This window comes from Pelodiscus sinensis, chromosome 27 (assembly GCF_049634645.1).
Source record: "Pelodiscus sinensis isolate JC-2024 chromosome 27, ASM4963464v1, whole genome shotgun sequence".
Taxonomy (NCBI): Eukaryota; Metazoa; Chordata; order Testudines; family Trionychidae; genus Pelodiscus; species Pelodiscus sinensis.
In genome coordinates, this window is record NC_134737.1 from 16798569 (window position 1) to 16822251 (window position 23683).

At 53.1% G+C, this 23683-nt stretch overlaps 2 protein-coding genes across 8 annotated transcripts in view; one reads left to right on the top strand and one right to left on the bottom strand.

The window, feature by feature from the left end:
- Positions 1–17429, top strand: part of LMOD1 (leiomodin 1) — a 40634-nt gene extending 23205 nt beyond the window's left edge. For 2 of the 3 annotated variants that reach the window (XM_006135734.4, XM_075910328.1), the window contains exons 2-3: positions 12434–14047; positions 15055–17429. In XM_006135734.4, the coding sequence (XP_006135796.2) occupies positions 12434–14047; positions 15055–15081 (1641 nt within the window). In that variant the 3' untranslated portion in view covers positions 15082–17429. Of the gene's footprint in view, positions 1–12433; positions 15002–15054 lie in introns of those variants that run through there. The other variant, XM_075910327.1, reaches the window with a different exon arrangement.
- The window catches only part of TBC1D22B (TBC1 domain family member 22B), a 70663-nt gene that overhangs the window by 15920 nt on the left and 31060 nt on the right, over positions 1–23683 (bottom strand). For 4 of the 5 annotated variants that reach the window (XM_075910332.1, XM_075910329.1, XM_075910330.1 and 1 more), the window contains one exon: positions 21004–23038. In XM_075910332.1, the coding sequence (XP_075766447.1) occupies positions 22910–23038 (129 nt within the window). In that variant the 3' untranslated portion in view covers positions 21004–22909. Of the gene's footprint in view, positions 1–21003; positions 23039–23683 lie in introns of those variants that run through there. The other variant, XM_075910333.1, reaches the window with a different exon arrangement.

A 23683-nucleotide genomic window follows, 5' to 3' on the forward strand; every position in this document is an offset into this window, starting at 1 on the left:
TCAGACCAATTCCACAAGCCAAATACACAGAGAAAGATTGGAACTTAACTTCATTTACAAGTTTAAATCTTATGCAAATGGTATGAACTGGGATATCAGCTGGCTCGCACATTATCTTCCACATCTTAATGACTGAACCAACCAACCACACCATGAAGGTGCTTATGATTCTTATCAGCTTCTTGTAACTATTTAGTCTTTAAGGTGCTACTAGATTATTTGTTGTTTTTTAAGTTTTTCCTGTTACAGACTAACTCGGCTACCCCACTAAAGCTATGAAATTAGTGAGACACGCACCAAAATCTGTTTGAGGATGGGGGCTGTGGGAGGGGTGGCGGTGATGGTGCCGCAGGAGGGGAGGCGGTGTCAGTGCCATGGGAAGACAGGCAGTGATTATGCCGCGGGAAGGGAGGTGGTGATGGTGCCGCAGGAAGGGAGGCTGTGCCGGTGCCGTGGGAGGACAGGCAGTGATTGTGCTGCGGGAAAGGAAGCAGTGATGGTGCCGTGGGGGGGCAGGCGGTGATTGTGCCATGGGGGGGCAGGCGGTGATTTTGCTGCGGGAAAGGAAGCAGTGATGGTGCCGTGGGGGCCAGGCGGTGATTGTGCCGTGGGAGGATAGGCGGTGGTGGAGCTGTGGGCAGGGAGGCGGTGCCGGTGCCGCGGGAAGGGCATTTACAGAGGTGGGACAAGGCTACAGTACATTGGTGCTCGTGCTATTTTTCTGACAACGCAGTTGTAGAAAACGGTTGCTACCTGTGACCCAATGGAGCTGGGGAAGATGGGTTTGGAGCGTGGGAGGAGGCTCCGGGCTGGGGTGCAGCAGACGGTCAGGGTTCTAGCCAGGGGGTACAGGCTCTGGGTGGGGCTGGGTGAGGGGCTTGGGGTGCAGGAGTATGCTGTGGGTTTGGGGGACTCACAGCTGGGGCAGCACATGGAGCCTGTGGTCCCCCTGCATACAGCTGGACCTTCTGCCAGCCACTTCTGGGGCACAACGAAGTGTCAGGAGAGGTAGGGACTCCAGGGGGTGGCTGAAGTGCCCCTTGGGGAAGCTAGCTCCCTGTTCTGATCTTTCTGCCTGCACCTCTCCCAGACCAGGGCCTGAGCCTCCCCCCAACTCACAGAAGCCTCGAGCGCCCTCCCCGCACCTTGCCTGGAGGAGCTCTGGACTGGCCAGAGTCCAGAGCCCCTCTGGCCTGCTGTGCCTCCCCTCCCCAGGCCCTAAGCCTCAATGCAGTGAAAGGATCTCTGCTCCCAAGAAGAACCTGAGCTTTTGAAGGGCTCCATGCAGGTTGCAGGGCAGGTGGTAGCTGCCACTTAGCATCCTGGGCTCATCAGTAATCTCTCTGGAGTCCAGGGAGGTTCCTCGATTCATCAGGATGCTGAACAACACACATCACCCCTTGGACACCTCGAAACCTGCATGGGGCTAAAGCAACATTCCTCCGGCCGCACCCACAAGCACATGTGCAGTGGCAGTGTCTCCTGGGCCTATTATACCTGAGCCCCTGGGAGGCCAACGTAGCGAGATCACCGTGTAGGGCAGAGCAGGCCTATGACTCTGCTCCTCAGAGACACACTGCCATTGAGCGCTGGGCACCACGACAGCTGTGGGGTAGGGGGCCTGCACGCAGAGCAGTAGCACAGCACGGTGCTCTACTAGCTGATCCACCCAGGCCTCAGGAAGGAGCGATGTGGGGGGGGAGGGAATAGTTCTTTTCTTGAAATCACTGACCCAACGTGCTCACGAACTGCCCCAGGCTGACAGGCGGCTCTCCTGACACAAGCGATGCCTGGGGAACAACGTCTGGCTCGGACACGCTGCACAGCAGAAGCCTGGCAGACCGGACTGGGGAGGACCACTAGCTACCACTGCTCAGATTCCAGAGAAGTTCTGTCTCCTTTTCCTTTTAAGGAAACATCTGAGTGGGCTTGGGAGCGCGATTGCCAGCACGCAATAGTTTTAGTCTATTTAGAGGAAACTAGCAGTCACTTCAGTTCATCCAAACACCAGTGATTCATCAGCCGAGAACCCGGCTGGTTTTGTAAAGGCCCGACACTGGCTATGAAAACGCTCCCCTAATAACTGTACTCCTGAGCAACTAAGGAAACGCTTTCTCCTGGCTCATTTGTAGACACATAGGAGGTGACTGTATCCCAGCGCTATGGAAAAGCTGAAACAGAGGTGGTCCGGAGAGGCAGCAGACTGGCAGAAAGCTGACTCCGTACACTCTGCGAGGCTGGCTGACTGGGTGAAGCAGACAGTGTCAAGTGCCTTGGCTTGGCATGTGCCGCTGAAGGAGGTGCCAGGCAAGGGAGGAATGGCCTTGTGGCCAAGGCAGTGGCCTAGCTCGCAGCACATGGTGGTTCAGTTGCTGGAGTTTAGAGCCAGGAGGAGACACCAGCCCGATGGCCTGAGAATCCCCCCACTGATCTCTATGGCAAGTCCTTCACATCTACACTTGCTCATCCTCTGGTTTCCAACTTTTCTTCATTTACAGCCTCTTACCCATTGGGAATGGAGGCGCAGCCCCCGTGGAAATCTCAGCTCTGGCTTGTGGGCCCCTGTAGGTCTGCGGTGGAAAGTCCTGGAGCTAGAGGCAAGGTGTCAGAAAGACAACCAGGCCTCCTATAAAACGGCAAGTGTCAGATTCCAGCACAACCCTTGGAAATTGTTCCAACTGTGAGTTGTTAACCTTGCACCTTAGTTCTCCTCTGGATTGTTTGATATTGCGCTAGCAAGACCCCAGCTACAGCCAGTAAAGCCTCTGTACGTTATCCACACCGGCCTGGTATGCTGGGGGACGGACGGACGGGAGACATGGCTCTGCACACTGCTGAGCTGGAGCTGCAAGCACTGGGAGCTCTGTCCACACACTTCCCTTGCCTGTAGGCTCCACCCCTGGAGCGCCCATTGGCTGGGAGGGGTGGCCATTGGGAGCTGCAGTGGGTGGTCTTTCAGGTGAGCTCATGGCAGCAGGCAGAGACACCAGTGGGGCACTCCCCTAGGTAAGTGCCCTGTCCCCCAACCTTGTGCCCAACCCCTGCCCCCACCTACACCCCAACTCCTGCCCTGAGCCCCCTCTTGCACTCCGAACACCTTAGTCCTCACCTGGAGCTCCATTCTAGACTCCAAACACCTGATCTCCAGTCCCACCCCAGAGCCTGCCATCCCCTCCCTCAGCTAACAGCCTCCTCCCACTCTTTGAACCCCTGCCTTGGCCCAGATTGCCTGGGCATTAATTACCCCTTGGCCGTGTTAACCTAAAGCAATTACGCTTGTTGAGTCTCTCCATGTCAGATCTGTCTGCAATCTGCTCCTGGAATCACGTTTCGCTCTTCTCGGCCCTGTTTGTTGCGTGCAATCTGCCTTTTTAAAAGGGTGGGCACAAGACCTAGACACAGCCTCTAGCTGGGGTCTTGCTAGCGCAATATCAAACAGTGTTGGTGCCACCTAGTTCTGCTTGGACTGTACTTTCCTCCTCCGCCACCTCACTGCACTGGTGTCACTGCAGGAATGCACAGGCCCAGGAGGCCGCTGATAAATTGGAGAGGGGCCATTAGAAGGTTAGAAATCCTGCTTAGAGTGAGGGCAGGCCCACGCTCACAACGCTGCACTGCTGGAGTGCCAGGGGTGGCCCGTGAGTATAGGCCGACTCGACTGTCACCTAGGGTGCCACCTTCAACGGGGCGCCCGGGGCGCCCACTGATTATGTCATGCCGACATCGCGCCATTGAGGGCCATGCAGGCAGGGATGCCAGCTGCCGCAGCCCGCCTCAGACCACCCGTGTAGTGCGTAAGTGAAGACACTTGCGTGCTGACAGCTTCCCCCAGCGGCGCAGCGCGTCCATTTCCCCAAGTGGTGGTGGCTGTGCTGATGGGAGCTGCTCTCCAGCGCAGCTGTGCAGGGCGAACCTTGCTATCATCACTCTGCCTGGAATGGAGTGGGGCTCAGTGGAGGTGGGGCCATGGTCATGTCTAACCACCTTGTACAAACACTGCCTGAGCTGGGCATCTGGGCCAGGGCTGGGGGCTCCTTGCAGGAACGGGGACATGGGGTGGTAGCGACAGCCCAGGAGGCAGGGGTTTGGGGAGGGGTCGCTCATTCTGTGGGGAAGCCAGGGGGGCGTTTGTGGGGAAGGCTGGTGCTGGAGATGGGCCCTCTTGCTAGAGCAGAGAGGGCTCCTGAGGCGAGAGGGAGGCATGGGGCTTGTCACACAGGAACCAATGGATCCGATTTCCATGCAAATGCCTGTGGCTGGGGAGCGGGCACAGGCCTGGTGGGAGAACTCCTGGACCTGCTGCTATGGGGCAGTCCTGATTTGGGGAGAAGAATGAGCCTCACTTGCTTCAGCTTGAAGTATCACAAGTGTCCGGCAACGCCCAGAGCTGGAGACCCGCCACCTGGCTCTTGCAAACAGACTCTGGCCTTGGCAAGATGAGAAATACCACCCCCCCGGGGGAGTTCAAGCCGCCTGCTCCCAGCAGCTGCAGCCAGGAGGAGGAGGAGGAGCTGGGCTGGGGGGACAGCAAAGCCCGGAGAGTTGCTGCAGGGCTAGAGCACAGTCTAGCATCCACCCTGCAGCTGCTTGTGCGGATCCAGGACGAGCAGCCAAGAGTTTCTACATGAAATAAACAGAGCCCAGGCCCAGATGGCATCTGTTTATGCTCCCGACAAACGGTCTCCCAGGGCAGCTCCACATGCACTGAGAACCAGGCCAGCCTGGTCCGCAGAAAAGTGACTTGTGAAACTCACTGAGCCCTGAACAGCTCGTGGCGCATCAGGGAACCAGGCGGGGCAGAGAGGGGCCTGCGCCAGAGCTCTGCCGGCAGGAGCGTCAGAGCTGCCAGTGAGCTAGGCCTGGCCATTGACTGCAGCCTGCCACTGTGACGTAGTGGGGGTACTTGCTGGGCTGTGGTGACCCCTGCTGTCTGGAGCAAGACCCAGCAGGGAAAGCCTCACTAGGCAGAGGTAATGCCAAACTTGTTGAACCAGTGGCCAGACACCCCCCATGGAGAGGAACAAAGGGAGGTGGATGCTGCCCTGGCTGGGGGGCAGGGCTGGAAGAGGGTTAGTTAGTTCCTGGCTGGAAGGCAGGGAATAAGGAGCTGGGGAGGGGGCTGGGACTCCCCTATCTCAAGGGGGGGCACTGAGGCCTCTTAGCCCCAGTTCCTGTAACCAGATTACATCTGTGCTGCGCTGTGCTGGAGGAGCAATAAACCACCCTCAATTCCACTGGCTGGTGGAGTCTGTTTGTGCCATTTCGGGGTGAAGGAGACGGGGAACCCCCAACGCGCCGTCACACTGCGGGGCAGAGAGGGGCCTGCGCCAGAGCTCTGCCAGCAGGAGCGTCAGAGCTGCCAGTGAGCTAGGTCTGGCCATTGACTGCAGCCTGCCACAGAGGCCCAATAGCCCCCCCCCCTCCCCGGCCGTCGGGCTGGCTGATCTCCAGGTTCGGGGTTTTGGTGCAGTTCAGTGCCAGCTGCGACCACTCTCGGCAGGGCAGGCGAGCCCAGTTTCTTCTCCTTTCCCCTGTGGTGCTGCCTCTGCCAACACCCCCACGCAACTCTGCTGAGAAACAAGTCTGTTCTGGAGTGTGCTTCCCTCCCCCTGCAGCACTGAGCTCTGCTGACCAAAGCCGCAAGGGAGCCCCGTTCAGCTCCCGGCGTCCAAGCGCGGAGCCAAGCTGAGCACCTTGCTGCCTAGGGATGCAGTGCCGTGGTCCCTTCCCGTCTTTGAACCGAAAGCCTTCCCCTTTCCCGCGAGGCTCTGCCCACTCCACTCCCGTCTGAATGTGTAGGGAGGCAGGAATTCTCCCAGGATCAAGGAGTGTCACCCAGGTCTGACCCCACACCTCAGGAGCTCCCTAGAGCGCGAGGGCGAGCTTCCTATCGCTATCAGCTGCAGCAGAGCCTATGGAGCACAATGCAGGATAAGCCCACAGGTCACCTCATCCAACCACCAGACAACCCAAGCCACACCTCAGACATGGTCTCCATGTGCTAGCCGTGGCAGCTGCAGTCTGCTCCTGGGCTTCCGCGGTGGAACCGCTGCTCTTGGTGTTTGCATGGAGCGGGCTGGTTGTGTCCTGTCTCTGCAGGGCACAGAACAGGAGATGAAGCCCAACCCACAAAGAAACAAACAGGCCAGGAGAGGCCATTTGAGTCAAATGGAGACCCCCAAGATGTGGAAATCTCACCCTCACTAAGTCAACAAAAAGCAGCCTCAAGGACTGCAGGGTTTGTGTACACGGAGATCAGAAGGGCTGAGGAGTCAAGAATTTCTTGTGGTTTAAGCCTGTTAGAAGCAGGAAGCCTGTGAAGAACCAGTGGGCCTGCTGGATGTCCAGGGGTGAGGACTGGGTGCAATTAAAGGAAGAGAAGCACATTGGTGAGAAGTGGCTCGGTATCTTTGCACCAGTCTTCCCCGCGGAAGCAGCTGGGGAGACTCCTACTACAAACACAGTCTTTCCTGGTAAGAAAGACAAGGCACTAGTAGACAATGAGGTGTCAGAAGAGGACATGCTGGGAAAAGAAATGGATGCATTTAAAACCGGTTTGGAATCCTCATCCTCACAGCTCTGCTTGCGCTAATCAGCTGACCATGTCCCAGACTGCGGTGGTGGGGGGAGGGCCTCCCCTCCTTGGCCTAATGTGCCTCTAGCTTGCTGGACCTGGCCACTGTTAGGCCCCGCTCTAGGCACATGCTCCACATGCCGACCTCATGCCTGATACCCCTCTGGCCAGGAATCCCAGGATCCAATTGACTAACACTAGTTTTGTCTTCCCTGACCTCCCACAACTCTTGCTAATTCCCCAGGAGCCAATCAAAGGCTTCCTGTTTCCCTCCTGGCTGTCAGCATGCCTCTTCGGGGCCTGGGACAGCAAAAGCCCACAGATACCCAGACTTTGCCCAGGAGAGAGAACACCGCTGCTTTTCCGTCCACAGCACGAGAGAGCTGCAGGTACGACAAAACAATAAACACATCTGTATGTGCTAGCCTGCCTCAGGTTCCTCCCCAAGGGAAGGGTGCATTGGCTTTGGGCGAGCCCCCCTCTGTTGTGTCCCTGATACTTCCCTCTGCAGCTCATGATTTCTCTCCTCAGTCATGGAGTTCTTCTAGCTCCACTGCCTTCCCCTGCCCGTGGCTGGGCCACAGTTAAACAGGATACCTACACAGCACTTCCTGCTGTCTCAACGAGTCTCTCAAGTTTGTACGTTCCCCACCAACACCTGGATCCCTGTTCTGATGCTGGTGTTTTTTCCAGTTTGCACTTCACCAGCCCCTTGTTAACAAGCTGGAGGAAGTAGTTTTCCTTTGGCATACTAATTGTTCAATCCAAAGCATAGTCACCAAGGTTAAGGACTCGCCACTGTAGCTGTATGGGAGAGATGTGCTTACAGCCTTGTCAGCAACCACTGGATTCCACGTCCACAGAGAGGAGTTACATGATACAAATTTCATAACAGCTTCATAGCCAGAATTCATAAGCTGTACAGACAGATTCCCCAAACTGGTAGAGGCCTACATCCAAGAGCTCTCAAGAAATGAAGTTGCTGAGCTGCTAGCTAAAATATGTACCCTCTCGTTATAAACAGCTACTTCACTGGAAGCTTGAGGGTAACTAGTTGTGCCTAGATTTAGAAACATTTAGAAAAGATTCTAAGGGCAATCTGGGGAATTACAAACCAATAAGCCTTACATCTCTATCTGGTAAATGGATTGCTATTATGAGCAAAAAATAGAAAGATAAAACTCCTGTATAATCACTCTATACATAAGATCTAAGAGCACTTCATCCTTCCTTCTAAGGAAATTAATGTCTCACTAATCTATTAGAAAATGTGAAATTGTCAATAAAGTAGTGGATAAAGGAGAACTGGTTGACAATTTAAACTTTCAAAGGCCTTTGACAAGGTCCTACACTCAAGACAGCTAAAGAAGCTAAGTCATCCTGCAGTGAAAGGCAAAGTATTGTCATGAATCAAAACAAAGACTAGAACCGACCAATTTTCATTCTGACAAAGAGTGAACAGTTAAGGCCCTGCGGTTCCGCACTAGGCCCTGTGCCGTTTGATATATTTATTAACGAGCTGGACTCTGAAGATGATCCAGAATTCTTTAGGTGACACAAGATCACAGAGAACAGTGAGCAACTTCCAAGAGAATTAATGATCTAGGGGGATGGGCAGCACGATGGCAAATGAAGCTCAGTGTCGATAAAGGCAAAGTAATGCCCCCTGGAGGGAACAATATGAAGTACTCATGCACCTAACATGGTGTTATCCTAACTGCATTATGTCACTGTCTCCTACAGACAACCACCTAACCTCAAGATGATTCTCACCAACAACCACAGGACATACCACACTAATACCAACCCTGGTACCTTCCCTTGCAACAAACCCCATTGCCAGCTTTGTCCACATATTCATTCTGCTGATACCATTATTGGACCTAACCAAGTGAGTTATAAGATCAAGAACACATATTCCTGCGCATCCAGAAATATAATTTATGCAATCATGTGCCGAAAGTGTCCGTCTGCTATGTACATTGGACAAACATCTCAGACACTTCGCCAAAGGATCAATGCCCACAAAACAGATATCAGACAGGATCACAAAGAAAAAACAGTTTCTTGCCATTTCAACCAGAAAGGACACTGTCTCAACGACTTAACTACCTGCATTCTACTACAAAGACCTTTTACATCTGCACTTGAAAGGGAATCCTCTGAACTGTCATTCATGCTAAAATTCAACACTTTACAAGTGGGTCTCAACAAACACTCTAGTTATCTTACCCATTACAAAGACAGCTTCCCCAATTATCACCTCTAATATCATTAGCCCACAGACATTCCCCCCCCCCCGCATCCCCCTTCTGTTCTGAAATTTGATTTGTCCTTTTCATATGTGTTCATTTTTCATTTTTTTTATTGTATCCTTTGGTATATATGGTTGTAACTATTTTCTTCCACTATTTGATCTGAGGAAGTGGGTCTGGCCCACGAAAGCTCATCATCTAATAAACCATCTTGTTAGTCTTTAAAGTGCTACATAGTCCTGTATTTTGCTTCAGCTACACCAGACTAACACGGCTACATTTCTATTACTGCATTATATCAGGAATTGGACCTGGGCATCATTGCAGAAGCTACATGAGACTTTGGCTATTGAGTCCATCTGGCATCAAGAAACAGACACAATGTTAGGAGCCACAAGGAATTGGATGGAAAATAATAAATAAAATTTCATAATGTCATTATAGAAATCAAAGGTGTTGCCTCACTGATCACCTCATCTCCAACAAGAATGATCAAGGGCCTGGAAAAATTATCCTTTGAAGAGACACTGAAAAGTTTGTGAGTGTTACATAAGAAAGGCAACAGAGTATGAAAAAGAGATTAGCCTAGTGAAGCTAGATTGGGAGGTTCTTTGATCCCTTCTCATAACTGAAGAAGGGGACATAATTAAACTGGAAGGTGAGAAATTTGCATCCCTTGAAGACCTGGACTTTACAGATGATTTCATTCTCCCATCAGGTATCCAACATCATATACAAGAAGAAACAACTCAGCTCAATGCATTCAGCCAGAAAATGGAACTGAAAAGCAACCATAAGACAACCGCTATAATGAGTCTTAATATTGCCTCACCATCACCAGTACAGAGAGAGATCTGTGTTCCCACCAATGTAGAAACATTCACATGCTTGGGTGGTACCATCAGTCAGGATGGTAGAAAAAAACCACAACAGAACATTCGGAACAGTCCATAGAGCCAGGAACACCTTCAGGAGCTTAAACACAGCCTGGAAACCGCTAAAACTAAACTCAACATTTGTCAGAACTGTGCACTTTCAACACTGCCTTCCCCAGTGCAGAATGCTGGGCAATGAGGAACTATGATGTGTCCAAACTGTCCTCATTCCATGCAACCTGCAGAAAAATCCTCTCTTTTGGCCCAGAACAACCTCAAACCAAGATCTACTGACACAGCGCAGCCAAAAGGATTTGAACACCATCATTGTCAGGAGGCATTGGATTGGAGGGTGTGCTCTTTTCTGAGAGCACTATCAACTGCCTCAGATCCACACTGGACCATGATCTTACACAATACTTTGCTTGGCACTGATAAAAGTGTGATACCACACAATTTATTACAATCACTGCGGGCCCCTTTCTTCAGTATTTTCACTAACTCAGGATTTACCTTGAACACTTCTGTTTTCAAGTTGTCCTTGCCAGGAGCATTCCCATTTTTAAGGATTTGATGGCTTGAATGATCTTTTCCAGTGGTTCCCAACCTGTGGTTGGCAGACCCCTGGGGGTCTGCGCAAAGCCTCTCACAGCCAGCATATCCTTCATACTGCACTGCTTCCCCAGCAGGCTGAGGGATGTGCAGGCTGCAGGCACTGCTATATTGTTGGAGTTTTTTTGGGGGGGAGAGGAAGGGGGGGCGTAAAATGTTAATAGACTGAAACGGGGTCTGCATCCTCAAAGGTTGGAAGCCACAGATCTATTCCTTACTTGGGGTGTCTGTTTTTATCAAGATCTTCTTCTGCCTCCTGGATGTCTGCTTCCTCTTTGGAGGACACCCTGTCCAGCAGCTCTTGCAGTGCATGTCTTCTTTTCCTGTAGTTCGTCCCTTACAAGTGTGTTGGTTGGTTTTTGCCAGGTGCATTGATAAGCTGCATCATGTTTAGATGGCTCCTTGTTCACCACAGGCAGCTGCATGCTCTGCTTGTGTGTCAGGTTACCAATATAATATTGTTTGTCCACACTCACAAGGCCTTTGACCTCCTGGAATGCCCTGCTATATTGCACAAGGTATTTGCCCTTTGCTTCTGGGAGTTTGTGTCTTAAACATTTTTCTTCAGGGCTCCTCTGGTTTTTCGGACTTGCAGTATGCTAAATGTAACCCACTCCTTCCTGTTCTCCTGCCTGCAGCCTCACCAGGCTGCACTGCTCCGTTTCAGAACATTACCACCTTTCACCCACTTCTTGCTGATCGCCTCATCTGTGTTCCCCTACCCTTTGCCTCAGTCTGCAAGTGCCTGGAACCTGTTCTGTAACTGTAGGGTGAAGGTTTCCTGTATTTAAGAGAACTTTACCTTGTCAGCATGATAATCTCTCCCCTTGCTTGGCTGACCCAGCTTTCTCAGTTTTAGCTTGATGGAGGCTGCCCCAAACTGGTGCTCACCGCCTTCATCTGCTTCTCTTCTCACTTTTCCATCTGTCAGTGACCGTCACTCTTTTCCCAGGGTCAATCCAAGTCTTACGCCTGTCACTGGAGACTCTCATGTGAGCTTGTCAATGTCACACTGTTGAAACAGGGCTCTGCCAATGAGCAGGTTGTTCATATTTCAGAAAACAAGTCCCTCTCCGTTTTCATTCACAGTGCCACACCTATGTCTTTCCATGGCTCTGTCATTGTTTGGATTGTTAGATCCCAGCAGGACACACTATCTCTGCCTGTAATGCAAGGTACAATTTGTCCTTTGCTTCTTCGTCACCGTCATTTGTTGGAGCACAGCACTGAATCAGGGCAATATTATTCTGTTTTCCTTTCTGTCTGGTTCTCATAACTTTGCCGGTGGTGGATTTCCACTCAAGCAGGGAATGCTCCGCTCCCTTCTTCAAAGAGATGGCAACACCCTCATGGTGTTGTCCATCATCTCGTCCAGAACACAGCAACATTTTCTCCTGAGGCTGTTGTCAGTCTTCCTGATCCTGTCCATCTGCTGTCTCTGACACCCCGGCTGTGTCAGCAGTAGCATCTCTTCTATGACCTGGCCTAGTTTCCCTATATCAGAATTTGTACCTCCCCAAAACCAAATTTGCTTTTTGTCATGGTGTTGAGCATTTGTCTTTGTGTCAGTGGCTTTCATTAATTAATTAATTATACCCCCACCCTTTAAAGCTTCATTAATAGAGTCCCACATCAGCTACTCCTTTAAATTTAAATTTCTAAAAACTAGGGGTCAGGGTGAGACTTTCCTGGGGAATGGCTTACCCCACATCTGTTCCTGAGGGTTTCCTGCTCCTTTCTCTGCAGACCTGGGGCTGACCATTGCCAAAGACAGAGGCCTGTGCTAGAAGGATCCTGGGTCAGATTTAGTCTGGGCAACCTTTTGTTCTTTTCATGAGCTACCAGCATGCTGCATGTGTCAGACAGTGCCTGATTAGTGTGCTTACATGTGTATTGTGTACTGTGGGGAAACAGATTACTACTAAGGGTTATGAATCTATCTTTGAAAAACTGAAATAGCAACAGAATTTGAAACTGTTTTATGTTAAGCAGCACTGATATTAAGGTAAATACCAAAAACAGAATGTTACCCAGTTACTCTGTTTTATATGCTAGACACTTATAGGACTTGTACCTAATAGCTTGTTGCATCTTTTTCTAATTTTCTTGCTCATTAGGAAGGGAAGCCAGCAGAGAGGAAAAAAGACCCCAGGAACCTGGAAGGAAGGGGTAAGGAAGCTCGTTCACAAGACCTGGGCAGGAAACGAGACTTTGATCTGGGAAGAGAATGTGCTCAGAAAACAAGTTACAAAGAGAAAGAAGAACTAGAGAGTAAATGCAATGACAAACCCAAAGGAGCAAAGGCCCCCAAAGACAAAGTCATCGACAAAAAACTCATAGGAAAGGGCCAAAAGGAAGAAGAGAAGAGAGCGCCAGCAAAGAAAGAGCTAGGAACAGGCCAAAAGGAAGAAGAGAAGAGAGCGCCAGCAAAGAAAGAGCTAGGAACAGGCCAAAAGGAAGAAGAGAAGAGAGCGTCAGCAAAGAAAGAGCTAGGAACAGGCCAAAAGGAAGAAGAGAAGAGAGCGTCAGCAAAGAAAGAGCTAGGAACAGGCCAAAAGCAAGAAGAGAAGAGAGCGCCAGCAAAGAAAGAGCTAGGAACAGGCCAAAAGCAAGAAGAGAAGAGAGCACCAGCAAAGAAAGAGCTAGGAAAAGACCGAAAAGGAGAAGAAAGGAGAGAAAAGGATGGTAAAGAAGAAGAAAAGCATTCAGCTTTAAAGAAATACTCAAAGGTTGATGGTAAGGAGAAATCACTTATAGACTCCAAAGGAGTCACTGAGGAAAAGGCTCCTCAAACACCAGAGACAGAGCCTAAACAGATGCCAGAAAATTACCCCTCAAAACCTGTGGACAGTCTCCCAAGCCAGACCAAGGAAGAGGAGGAAGCAGCTTCCAGTATTTTTGATGAGCCCTTGGAAAGAGTGAAGAATAATGATCCAGAGATGACTGAAGTCAATGTCAATAACTCCGACTGCATCACCAGTGAAATCCTCGTGCGCTTCACGGAGGCCTTGGAATTTAACACTGTGGTCAAAGTGTTTTCCCTGGCCAATACCCATGCCGATGACCACGTTGCATTTGCCATTGCCATTATGTTGAAATCAAACAAGGCACTAAGCAGCATCAATCTGGACTCTAACCACATCACCGGTAAAGGCATCCTGGCCATCTTCCGTGCCCTGCTGCAGAACAACACCCTGACAGAGCTGCGTTTCCATAACCAGCGGCACATCTGTGGAGGGAAGACGGAGATGGAGATAGCCAAGCTGCTGAAGGAGAACACTACCCTCCTGAAGCTGGGCTACCATTTTGAGTTGGCCGGGCCCCGCATGACAGTCACAAACCTGCTGAGTAGGAACATGGACAAGCAGAGGCAGAAACGCCTGCAGGAGCAGAAGCAGGCTCAGGAATGTGGAGAGAAGAAAGACCTGCTAGAGGTGCCAAAGGCAGGCGGTTTGCTAAAGGGGTCCCCCAAATCTTCCCCACAGCCATCCCCCAAATCTTCCCCATGGTCTTCCCCTAAAAGTTCTCCTAAGAAGGGTGGGCTGCCAGCTGCACCTCCCCCACCTCCACCTCCACTAGCACCACCCCTGATCAATGAAAATATAAGGAACTCTCTCTCTCCAGCCACACAGAGGAAGATGGTGGAGAAAGCACTTCCTCCTCAGGAGAAGAACTCGAGGGACCAGCTGTTGGCTGCCATTCGATCCAGCAACGTCAAACAGCTCAAGAAGGCAAGTGAGGGGCCAAGGAGTTGGGCTCTCCACAGAACACTGACAGCTTCATTGGGTGACCCAAGATTTCAGGTCTAGCTTTAGATGCCTTCCCTGCCCCATCCCCTCCCCCCATGTTTGGGTCCAAACATAATTAGGCACCAAGATCATTTCACCTGCATACTGAGTAAGGGAGGCCAAACCTGCATTGGAGAGCCTCTGTGTGCTAGCCAATCAGAGCCAATACTAGGAACCGCATTCTGGCATGGCGGTTCCTAGATCCTCTTGCTATTTGCATTGGCTAAACCCAGTAACCCCAAAGCAACTAGCTGAAAGTTCCTGAGCAGCCAAATTGTAGTCCCACCCCATAGGTCAGTGGCCAGTTGCTATGGGAGCAAGATTTGGCTTCGGAGGAGTTCAATAGCCGGAAACACCCTGTGCGTCACCAGCAGACAGTGGATGAGCCCAGAGTGCCCAGGCCCATGGGCACACTCTGCGGTGTTTCTGCTCAGAGGCTGAGGATTTTCTGCAGCTTCTCCCTCAGATAACTGGGATGTGCTGTACAGAAGCATGTGCCAGGGTACCCAGCTAAGCCTGCTGGGTGTTCGTAGGGAGAACATTCATCTTTTTAGCCATTTCAGCCCCAGGCTGGCATCTGAGCTCAGCTGATATCCCATAGACTCTGGCTGGCTCAGTGTGAGGACAAGGCTCCCGCAGTGGCTCAGGGGAGGGTACCTGGCACCCTGACTCTCAGTAGGGCTTGCGGAGCTGTGTAAACAGAACTGCTGTCCCCATCTGAGTTGCCCATATTGCAACTGGCTTTCTGACCTCAAGAGGCCCAGACTGAACAGCAAATACAGCCTGAGCTTCCTTCCACCTCGAGCTGGGCTGCCCCTGCTGCCTGCTCACTGGAGACTCACTCCCCCGCTCACACATCATCCATTTCAAAATAAAGCAGCCCAGCCCTTCCAATAACCCCTTGGGTCCAGGCCTGTGCTGAAGGGTAACTGAGCCTCTTCTCTTGGCAGGTGGAGGTGCCAAAATTGTTGCAATAGGACGCGGAAGCTGGATCTCTGCAGGGATGAGACCTGTGGCAGAAAATAGGACGTTTGCCTTTCTCGTGACTGTTTACATGACAAGTCCTTCGAGACTCTGCCATGGCCACCTGCCTGCCCAGAGCCTGAGGAGCAGTGTTCTCTGTGGGTCCAACGGAGGGGTCATCCGGGGGCCAGTGGAAGCAGTGTGTGCAGCAGACCTGCTCTTCATTTTTACATTTTTTAACTCTTAAAGCTTTTTTGCAGCCAGCACCAGCAAGCGGCATGCCATTGCCAGGTGAGGGACAGCCCCAGGAATGGGAGGGAAGCTGTTTGGGCCTCTCTGCTGACAGTTTGGAGTGTAAGTTCCCAAGGGCAGCAGCTGCAGGATGGACGACCCTGGAACTGCATGGCTCTGCCAATACAGAACCGCACCCAACCAGCAGTCCGCACCCAACCAGCCTTGCTTTGCCCTGGCTAGGGGACAGGTGGCAGCAGGACACTGTGGCGTGCCGCCGAGCAGAACGCAGGGCAGAAATGAATTGCCACCTCTCGGGTTCAGAGTCAACACTGCAGGGGAGGGAGAGCTGCCGACTACCACATGCAGAGTTGGCTGAAGGGGGGGGGAGGGAAATGCACCTGATGCTGATATTTTGGGTAAAGAAATAACTAAAGTGTGTGGCAATCTGGCCCAGAGATGTAACCTCCCCAGTCGCCTCAGGGATCCGTGTAGCCTCTGCCCCATGCCAGGTATCCAAGACTGATCCGGCGCTCATTGTGCAGCTTCCCTTAGTGAAGGACACGCATGAGACTGAGGAGCAGGATAGAGGGCTGAGCGGAGAAAACATTGCCCTGAACCCTCACTTTGCATGCAACATGCATGTGCCTTCGCTCCACTTCAAACATGGCCATGGGCTGGGAGCGCTCCCCACACCCCCCCCTCTCAGCCAAGCACACTGGTGGAGGTGCTGGAGCATGCTCTGCTATCCTTGGGGGCACGGTGGGGAACTGGCTTGGTCTGGCTATTGGGTCCCCGGAGGCGCAGAACGCGCAGGATTTGCACAGCCTTAAGACACTGCAGCTGCTGCTCGCTGAGCAGCACCAAGAAGGGTGTGGGGCATGTGTGCCAGAGGAGGGGTGTCTGTGTGGGCAGGGACGTGGGTGCAGGGCTCCTGCGCTGGTGCAGCAGAAGCAAGGGAGTCTGCGTCAGTGCCTTGGGGTGGGGGGCCCATGTCAGAATAGCAGGGAGGGGCCCTCGCCACAGGAGCGAGGGGCTGTAGGGAATCGCTCCATGGGGCTGCTGTTGTGGCAACTGTTTAGCTGGAAGCTCTTTGCTTCCCGACGGCTTGTCAGAGACCGCTCTCTGGCTCAGCGTTTTGCCTGCCTTTACACCCCCTTGGACCATGGGCAGGGTCATGTTCAGAGCAGCGCCACCCCTGAAGAACTGCTCTCATGCTCCAGGCCTCTCTGGGGAGGGGGCAAGTGCTCTAGGCAGCTCTTGGCAGAGCCCTGTCCCCACCCAGGCTTTTCCTAGAGCCCATCAGATGCCAGTGATAAGAAAGCAGTGGGCTGTTGACATGCACTGGCCTGTCTGACCCTGGGTGAGATGCATTATGGCCGCTCAGTGTATCCGCATGAGGGGAGCTTCTCCCTGCTCAGTGCCACAAGGTAGCACCTTCCTCCTTGCCCTGAGGGGTGGTTTACTCCTGCTCTGCCCCAGGCCTTGCCGCACTCCTTTCCCCAAACTCCCACCCCCTCTTTTCCCTCTCCTGAGCATGCCTGAGCCTCACTCCACATCCCAGCCGAGAGCCCATGTCAGACCTGGGGAACCTCCCCAGGCACCATCCCCTAGTCTCCCTTTGGCTTCACAGAGCAAGACACAGTCACTGAGCTGGCCCAATGCCCAGGAGTAACTCAGCAGCACCTCAAAGACATGGGGGACAGTCCAAGTTACCTGAGGTGTCCCAGGGAGCAGGCAGCGTGTGCCCAGTTCTAAGCCACACTGAGGCCGACTCCCTAGGAGAATCACATAGCCTTGCTTCTTCAGTGCCCCTCAGTGTAATGAGGCTAGTGGCCATCCCCTGGGGGGAGGGGGCGAGGAAGGTGCATTTCCTTAGTGCTGGCAATGGGCTTTGTAAGTGCAGCGGGTGCTGATCTATAAACAAGCTGCGTCACATTCCCCTCGAACCACCAAGCAGGGCTCCATCCTGAATCCCGCCACACATGAAGGGAAAGACACTAAAAGGCATGAAGCTACAAGCAAACACCACGGCCATTCTCAGCTCTGTCCTCTGACTGTCAAACTTGTTTGCACCATGTACAACATCATCCACCGTGTCACTAATAATAATAAAACTCACCAAACGCTGCCTGTGACCTACCTCTGTGCTTGGGGGAAAAGAGCCCTTGTGCGGTTTTCTGCAGACTTTCAGAGAAAGGAACCGGTGCAGCAACAAGACACCTGCCCCGGCTGCAGGTGAAGATGGGCTCACGCTCTGAGTGTATCAGAGGCACTAATGGTAATGTGACTGGCCTGAGTTGGAAATGAACCATGACAGAGAATTTGCAAGGGAGAACTGTTGCATCTCTGCCCAGGGCTGATTTGGGAACCATTGTTCCTTGCATAAACAGGTGTTTAAATGGGTGCTTACCCTCCCCAGAGGAATTCTGCTGGGTGGGCAGGAAACACCTTCTCCTGAGGGGGGATGCTGAAGGCTCCAGTCACATATTAAATAACGGTGGAAAGTCCAGATCTTGGAAACTCCAAAACTACCAGACAAACTTGCTCCCCGCACGCCCCCTCCCCGCACACCCCCAGCCACTCAGTGTACACCCATACCTGATCCCCGTATGCCACACCCAGCGTACACTCTGAGGGGACCATAGAAAACGCACCATTTTACAAGGTGCCCATGGGACCCATAGTTCTTTAGGCACTAGCCAGGTGGCGGGAGCACCGCCGCAGGCTGGCCAGCCCAATGTTCACAAGCATGCGCCTGGGTGTACCATGCACAGCCCCACTGGCCCCAGCCAGGCCGTGCTGCCGGTGGCTGGCTCGGGCTCACAGCCCTGCACTGCCGATGCTGCTGGCTGCGAGTCGGGCTCTAAGGCCGGCGTCTGGGGAGCCAGCACAATGACTATATTAGGGCATCGCCCAGGCGTCTCGTTCCTCTGCTCTGCCTGAGGGCGCGTGGGCGGGCGGCCAGCTCCAGCCAGCAAGGGCCTGGGATCCGCCCAGCTCCCTCCTGCTCCATGGCACGGGAGGGGGGGGGGGAGCCTGGCTGTCAGGACCCTAGGGGAAGGGGCCACAGTCCGCGTACATCTCCGGGGGGGGGCCCAATCCCACAGGACCGGCGGGGGAGGCGGGGCCCGGCCAAACACGCGCGCTGGCCTGGGAGCGCGGCCAAGGCCGGACTAACGCCCCGTCGCTAGGCAACCGTGCAGTCCGGGGGCCGCGGGGCCAGGCGCGCAGGCGCTGTTACCTCAGCGGGGCTCGCGCTAACGGGGCGGATCCGAATAATGAGCGATCTCATTGGGCATCCCCGCGTCACGTGACTCGTAAGCGGCAAGCCCAAGATGGCGGCGGGACTTACAGCTCCCTGAGGGGAGACTAGGCGCGCGCCCCACCCCCCGCATACGTCAGAACCAGATTCTCGTGGGGGGTGGCGCTGAGACCGATTTGGCGCCCGTGGGCTCCGCCTCGCGCTCGCAGGCGTGTGTGGCATCGCCAGTGTTCCGACAGAGATAAGGGGCGGGGCCTTACCGGCATGACGTCATAGAGATAGCGCCGCGGTCGGGCATGTGCTGAAAGCAGACTGTGACGTCAATGTCCTGCCCACTTCAGCTTGTCCACAGGCTAAAAGGAGGGGTGGTGTCACCCCAGTTCCGAGCGCTGCACAGCACAGCACAGCACACCACAACACTGCACAGCAAAGCACTGCGCAGTACAACACTGCGCTGCGCACCACAACACTGCACAGCATTGCACACCACAACACTGTGCAGCATTGCGCACCACAACACTGCACAGCATTGCGCAGCACAGCACTGTGCAGCATTGCGCACCACAACACTGCACAGCATTGCGCAGCACAGCACTGTGCAGCACTGTGCACCACAGCACTGCGCACCACAGCACTGCACAGCAAAGCACTGCGCAGCACAACACTGCGCAGCACTGCGCACCACAACACTGCACAGCATTGCGCACCACAACACTGCACAGCATTGCGCACCACAGCACTGCGCACCACAACACTGCGCAGCACTGCGCACCACAACACTGCACAGCAAAGCACTGCGCAGCACAACACTGCGCTGCGCACCACAACACTGCACAGCATTGCACACCACAACACTGTGCAGCATTGCGCACCACAACACTGCGCAGCAAAGCACTGCGCTGCGCACCACAACACTGCACAGCAAAGCACTGCACAGCATTGCGCACCACAACACTGCACAGCACGATTTTGAGAACACAGTTGCTTTATCCCTTGTAGGTAGGAGCTTTCTGCCAGTTTTGGCCATCATTTGATGTTTCTATGAGTTATGGTCATTTTTTATAATGTAATTTTTTCCAGCAGCCATAGCCAGAGGATTGCATGTTCCTCAAAAAATCACAGATAGCAACTGGCACGATGGCTCAGGAAAAGGATGAGAAAAGGGAAATTTTCCTCCTTAGGGTCCTAAAGGTTTGAACCCACTTCAGGTCAGTATTAGCCAAAACCTGTTGTCACCTGTGAGAAGGCAGCATGATTGAGCAGACAGGGCACAGGGCTGGGAGTTGACACCTGGGGCAGTCACTTCCCACTCTGCCTGTCTTGTCTATTTAGATGGTGAGCTCTCTTCTTACTATACACAGTGCAGCCTCTAGGGGCCACAGTAATAGCCACTTGGTAGCCTAATCAATAGGTCCACAGGCTGGTTGGTGTGTCCCCCCACACTGTTTCGCATGCTGTACTGCAGTGGTCTCTAACCGTTTTAAGCACAAGATCACTTTTTTAATTTGTCAGTCCAGGATCTACCTCAAACCGACATACCCTTGCTCTACTCCTTCACTGAGGCCCCACCCTCCTCACTCTGTGAAGACGAGGTACAGGGGAGGGGGACAGTGTGACATCAAAGCATCCTGCCTCTGTCTCCCCCACTCTGCACAACAAGCAGGAGACTCCCACAGGGCAACTCTGGGCAGGAACAGCAAGACAGTGTGGGGAGGGCCAGCTGAACTGCAGGCACTTGAGAGCCTCCCAGCCAAACCAATCAGGATCCCCTGTCAGAGGCTCTAAGTCTACTGGTTGGTGACCCCTGCTATACTGGTAACACAGGATATATCTACAGAGTATTTTTGAAAAAACGTCAACTATGTCCTTACTGTAATCGCGTTCTTTAGAAAGAAAGTCAAAAGAATAGAGGGGGTTTTCCGACATTGGTAAAACTCTTTCTACGAGGAAGAAGCCTTTTTCAGAAAAAGGCATGTGCGGACGGGGAAGAGGGAGTTCTTTCGCAAGAGGAGGAAAACGGAAAAAGCACAGGTGCCCGGGTGGCCATTACGCTCACAGTAATCACCAGGGCTCGCCGAACCGCGGCCAGCCCCATTCGCCAGTTGCACTGTCCGGCGATCTGCGCATACGCAGATCACCCGATCCCTGCTCTTCCGGGTTGCAATCTACTTGCCACGGGCGAGCAGACTACATTATTTGTCGAGCCCTGGTAATCACAGCTTACATACGACATAGTGTCCATTCAGTGTAGACGCTATCTTTCGAAAAAGCAGATCACTTTTTCAATGCACTTTGGCAGTGTGGCTGCTCTCTTTCGGAAGTTTTTTCAGAAGATCTCTTCCAGAAAAGCTTCTTCCAAAAGAAGCCTGCAGTCTAGACATAGCCTCGGTGTCCTTATCTCCATGGAACAGATGAGGCACGGGAAGGTGAAGTGACTTACCTATGGCCGTCCAGCAGTCCAGGGGCAGAACCCTTTCTCTTCTCCTGAACAAATGAAACAGCTTCTGGCACAAGGTTTACTGGGGTTTGGGTTTAATTAGTCATGTTAAACTAATGAGCACCAGGTGGTGTGCTCAAGAAAACAACGAAAGGCACACACAAAAAGAAAAGTCAGAATGCCTGAGGAAACAACTCCAGATTAGGAAAGCAACTCTTGAGACACTGCTTGGAGTTGTATTGCAACACAGCTCTCACTTTCCCGTTCTCGCATCCTCTGGCCTGACCAGCAATTATTTGACTGTTGCCCTGGGACTCTTTCTGAAAAGAACAATTCAAATAATAACCAGTGAGCTCTGGTCCCTGGGAGCCTTGCGCGATCACCCCTTGGTGCGAGAGGAAGAACTCCCCCTGTGGCCCAGAGAGATCAACACTTGGCACTAAGGAGATGGAGACTTTTGGCCAGAATAAAATGTGACATTAAAACATTCAAGGTTGGTTTTTAAAAGCACATTGAGGCAAGGTCTAGGGGAGGGGAAGAGCAGAGAGGGAGGCATCATGTGGGCATAAGTCATCTCCTCAGTCCTCTCTGCTCCCCAGGAGTGTGACAGATGCACAGGCAAGCCTGGGGTTCCCTTCTTGGCCCTGAAGGGCCAATGGGCCAATCTGACAGGGAGGCAGGAGAAAAGCATTCCCCTTTAACAAGGATCCTGGAGGGTTGTACAGCCACAGCCCAAGGTGCCACTGCAGACAACAGCCACGTTACAGTGCTCGGGGGAAGGTCGCCGGAGCGCCCTTTGCAAGGCCCCGCCAAGCGTGGAGATGGTTGACAGACACCCTGCAGTTCACGTCCCAGCTCTTCCAGGGGCGGCTTCACTCCCATGTCCTTGGCAGGCTCAGCCCCACCTGCACTGCAGGCGACTTGAAACCAATATGTAAGTTTCTAGTCAAGTTTTCCTAATAGGAATTCAACACTCGTCTCTTAATGTGCTAGTGCAGAAATGCCTACAGCCTGGCACCTCCAGCACCACAAGAGCCCAGAGCTCTATGGTGCGTGAGCCTAGGCAGCCTCTGCACACGAGACGCACGTTATAAATATAAAACCCTATCTGCTACAAACAAGACGTATATTGTACATCTCTTACCCATATACACAAGACCACAATATACACATATGCCTTGGAGGAGGAGTGTCGTCATGGAAAGAGGGTTTCAAGAGGCACAGTTCCCCCCCTGCCAGCCCTCCTGGGGGCGGGGGCGGGGGCTGTGCAGTCAGATCAGCCCCAGGAGAAGTCTTGTCCAGGGGACATGTCACACAGGCAGTGCATGGATGAGCCAGCCTCCCTCACCCATGTGCACCCATGTGCTGCATGAGAGAAAGAGTGTGAGTTTGTCTCCGGTTAGCCCGTGAAATGCTGCCCTTCCTCAGACACTTAGAGTGAAGCAAGGCCCTGAGAGCTTTTTGCATCCTACTGCACTGCCGCCCTCAGAAAGGGTTCCACTGGGCTGGTCTCTGTAAGGCATTTTCGTCTGTGTCTGAAGGGAAAACGAACCCAGCTGGGAGCATGTGTGCCTGGGTGGGTTAACGCAAGGCAGCAAGGCTAAGATGGCTGATGAGAGCCAAGCCAGGCCTGCAGGGGCATCCAGAGGCTCCATCGTTGGCTCAGAAGCTGCCACTGTCTGCCTCCTTCCCCCGCCTTGGGCCATAGGCGGCATGGAATACTGATGGTTGTTTGAGTGGCACATCCACGCGTGGAGTGGCAGGCAGGCACATGTACAAGTCTACGACAAAAGTCGATGTGAGCTTTGCCCAGCTAGGAGTGGCTCCTGGCCGGCGTGTCCAAGGACTTCGAGGATGAAATGCCACAGTGATTAGATCAGGCCGGGGCGGGGAGGCCGAGTCCTGGCCCCTACCGGCGGTAGTGATTGGGGGCATCTGCAAACATGTACTTGAGTCTGTAGGCTTCAGCCAGGAGCAGTCCAATCTCTTCGTTGCCCCAGTGTATTGTGGGTAGGTTTTGTAACAACATGAGAAGACCCTGGAACAAGGGAAAAGGGAGTTCTTACTTTGGATCGAGTGGGGCGAGGATTCCGCTGTAGGGCAAATGCAGACGTGGTCTGACAGGCACAGTAGCACTTTCTAGCCAGGACTGACACAGTGACACCCGTAGCAGAGCAGGGAACAGGTCTCCTGAGTCCCACTCCAGCCCGCCATGTACACAAGATGGCAACACCACACCCAGCTTCCTCAGCACCTCCCAGCAGCACAGACACACCCAGCACTCCTGCAAGTTGGCGGCACCCAAATGTGGAGTGAACTCCTCATTAACCAGCCTCACTTATCCCTGGAAAATGGGGTCACGTCCCCCAGCCCTTTTCCTCAGGCCTTCAGACCTCAGTCTGCAGCACACAATGAACAAGTCGGAGATCAGCACACACAGACTGCTCCCTCCTCATCCAAATGGGTCTCCCCTTTCCTGGCCTACTCCAGCCGCAGCAGGACCCTGCCTCTGGGGATCAGAGCACGGACAGAGGTGCACAAAGGGACAGCGTTAACAGACCGGACCATAGCACAGAGGGCAGATTGAGTCTCTGGCAGAGGATCCCAGAGCCTCAGGTTCTCCATGTAACCAAGCACCTGTCCTCTGATCTGAGCTAATGGTGGGGCGGTTGTGGGTAGGTCC